Source organism: Sardina pilchardus, chromosome 13 (assembly GCF_963854185.1).
Source record: "Sardina pilchardus chromosome 13, fSarPil1.1, whole genome shotgun sequence".
NCBI lineage: Eukaryota > Metazoa > Chordata > Actinopteri > Clupeiformes > Clupeidae > Sardina > Sardina pilchardus.
In genome coordinates this window covers 2,870,150-2,872,500 of record NC_085006.1, presented here as the reverse complement: position 1 = coordinate 2,872,500, position 2,351 = coordinate 2,870,150, and the positions used below count along the sequence as shown (strand labels likewise).

The 2,351-nt window shown below is 42.1% G+C and overlaps 1 protein-coding gene across 1 annotated transcript in view; it reads right to left on the bottom strand.

The window, feature by feature from the left end:
* gucy2f (guanylate cyclase 2F, retinal) overlaps positions 1–1,202 on the bottom strand; it is a 9,161-nt gene extending 7,959 nt beyond the window's left edge. The window contains exons 1-2 of the mRNA XM_062553067.1: positions 1,191–1,202; positions 206–788 (exon numbers count right to left, since the gene is read on the bottom strand). Of these exons, the coding sequence (XP_062409051.1) occupies positions 206–788; positions 1,191–1,202 (595 nt within the window). The remainder of the gene's footprint in view (positions 1–205; positions 789–1,190) is intronic.
* Between the last annotated feature and the right edge of the window lie 1,149 nt (positions 1,203–2,351).

The following is a 2,351-nucleotide window of genomic DNA, read 5'->3' as shown; positions in this document are numbered from 1 at the left end:
TGGCTTTCTATATTAGTGCAAAACAACATTGCAGAATGGATTGGGTTGGTTCCATCTTGCATATCAAATGTGGCGTGTGCAAGTGTAACAGGAGGTTGGCTAGGATACGATATATTTAATGCGCTGGATAACTAATTCTCTGCTCTCCAAAGATGTTTGCACGAGAGAATTGGTAGGCCAACAAATAGACAATCAAAGCACTTACCTTTTATTTCCCCTGCCTTCTGAATGTCCCGTAGAGTGTTCTCAATCTCTGTTGCATTGCTCCCCACGGACGCCACTATGCCAACGGGGAGCCCTTGACTCCTCAGAGAATTAGCCACCTTGCCAGCCGTGTCTATCCATATATCCTCATCGGAGGACACTATGCCAATATTGGCCCACCTGAAGTACTTTAGCACTGTAAAAAGCACTCGCGTTGGAGACGGTAAAGTCCTTGCAAAAGTTGGATATCCTTGGATCCTGTCCAATTCATAATTGATGCAAGCCCAGGAGAAAATGGCCTTGTTCCAGTTCTTAGCCAAAAGTGAAGCAGCGTTGCAGTAACCAGGATTTGCTGGTCCCACGAAAGCATCGACGAGTTGCTCGTAGTTCACAAATGTTGTCAGTGCTTTCGACGTTTCGCAGGGCTCTTGAAGAACCATAAAATCCAGTTTACATCCCAGATCCAAGGTGAAATCGTCATTTATCCTGCCAACGGCCAATTTTGCTGCAACCGAGGGCAGGGATTTGGAGTGTACTGGATCACAATTCCAAGGCCCAAGAACTCCCACTTTGAAAATTAAACACTGTACACAACATGGAAACGTCAGGAATCCTAGCAGTATCCATAGTGAGAAGTTGTAAAATGGTATTGTCCCAAGGCTGTGTTTACTTCTCAAAACTGGACAGCAGGGATGGCTTGACAGGTCCCATAATACACTCCCGAAATGGAGTGGTAGCTGGTGCATTGTCTCTTTTGGGTATCCGTACTGGTAAGTTGCTGTTACACACGAGTCTTGGAAGTCTGTGAAATTAATTTGTTTGATAATTAGGTTTGTTGACCACAGACACGGATTTCCTAATATGTTATATTGCCATTGAATTAGGAAACAATTCATTTAAATGAATTATGGTAAGTAAAATATTATATTGAATGGCACAAATAATATTGGGGCCTTCAAATAAACGATGCATATTTTGTTACTTACCGTGGTATTCATTGCTCACCCTTCCTCTGACATCCAGATCGTTCATGTGAATCTCAGTAGTTCACTTGAACATGCTTCCTTCAAACTTTGGCTCTCGTAACTCTTTAAACATCACCGGATGACAGTACTTCAAATTTAAATGTAAACAGAGATTAAGTAAAACGTAGTTGATCTGCTTGAAGATGGCACACCATAAATGATCATCGTCCTTGCGCTTCCAATTGGATGAGAGTGCGCAAGGGTTCCTTTGCGTCTACAACAATAAGATACAACTTCAGCACCCTGGAGAGTTACAAGCGGCTTCCATTATCACTATTTGTGTCGCCTGTTCACACGCCGTCCAGACTACACATTTGATGGTGATAACTAAATGTATTATTGATCTAAAGTCTACCTGTTGCAGACACTACCTGTTTATTACCTTGATTCCACTGTACCGTCGCACATCACCGCATCAGGTGGAATGCCAATATAGCACATTTTAGATCAATATAACTATCATCTATGTTGTCATCCTGGTAAAACATTGAGTAGAAAGTCTATTAACAGTTCAATGTCCCTTATGTCCATACAAAGCCCTCTCAAAGTGACCTGTAGGTGATGATGCGCAATTGCAGCGCTGGGATCTAATCCATAATTGGTAAGGTGCGATGTAAGAGGATTGTGCTCATGCGTCCATACTTCTGAGGCAATGTATGTCTTCATACACCATGTTCACGGAGAACTCTGTTTTGTCAAGGCGTTTGAGTCGTGCTCATCTAATATGCATGCTTTATACAACTGGAATCAAGGGAAGCATCTCATTATCAAACCTAACTCAGTAACATTGGGGGAGCAGGTTAAAATAATGCTATAGTCTAAAACATAGTTGTGTAACTTGTGTAGACTACGAGAAGCCATGGTTATGCCCTCTGTTATTAAACTCAGCTTTGTCATGGAGATAGCTTTGTCCCTAAATAAGAGGTACACGCAGTAATTGGACAAAATGTGTTGGCGTGACGATGACAGGCACCACAGTTCAATTGAATCTGCAAACAGGTGTGGTGGGAATAATTAAAGATAACGAGGGGGTTCTCCCTTGGAGTATATTCCCGGAGCCCGTGTGCGTCATATAAACATTTTGTTTTGCATGCTAAAAGAAATTCCCATGGCTTATAAGAA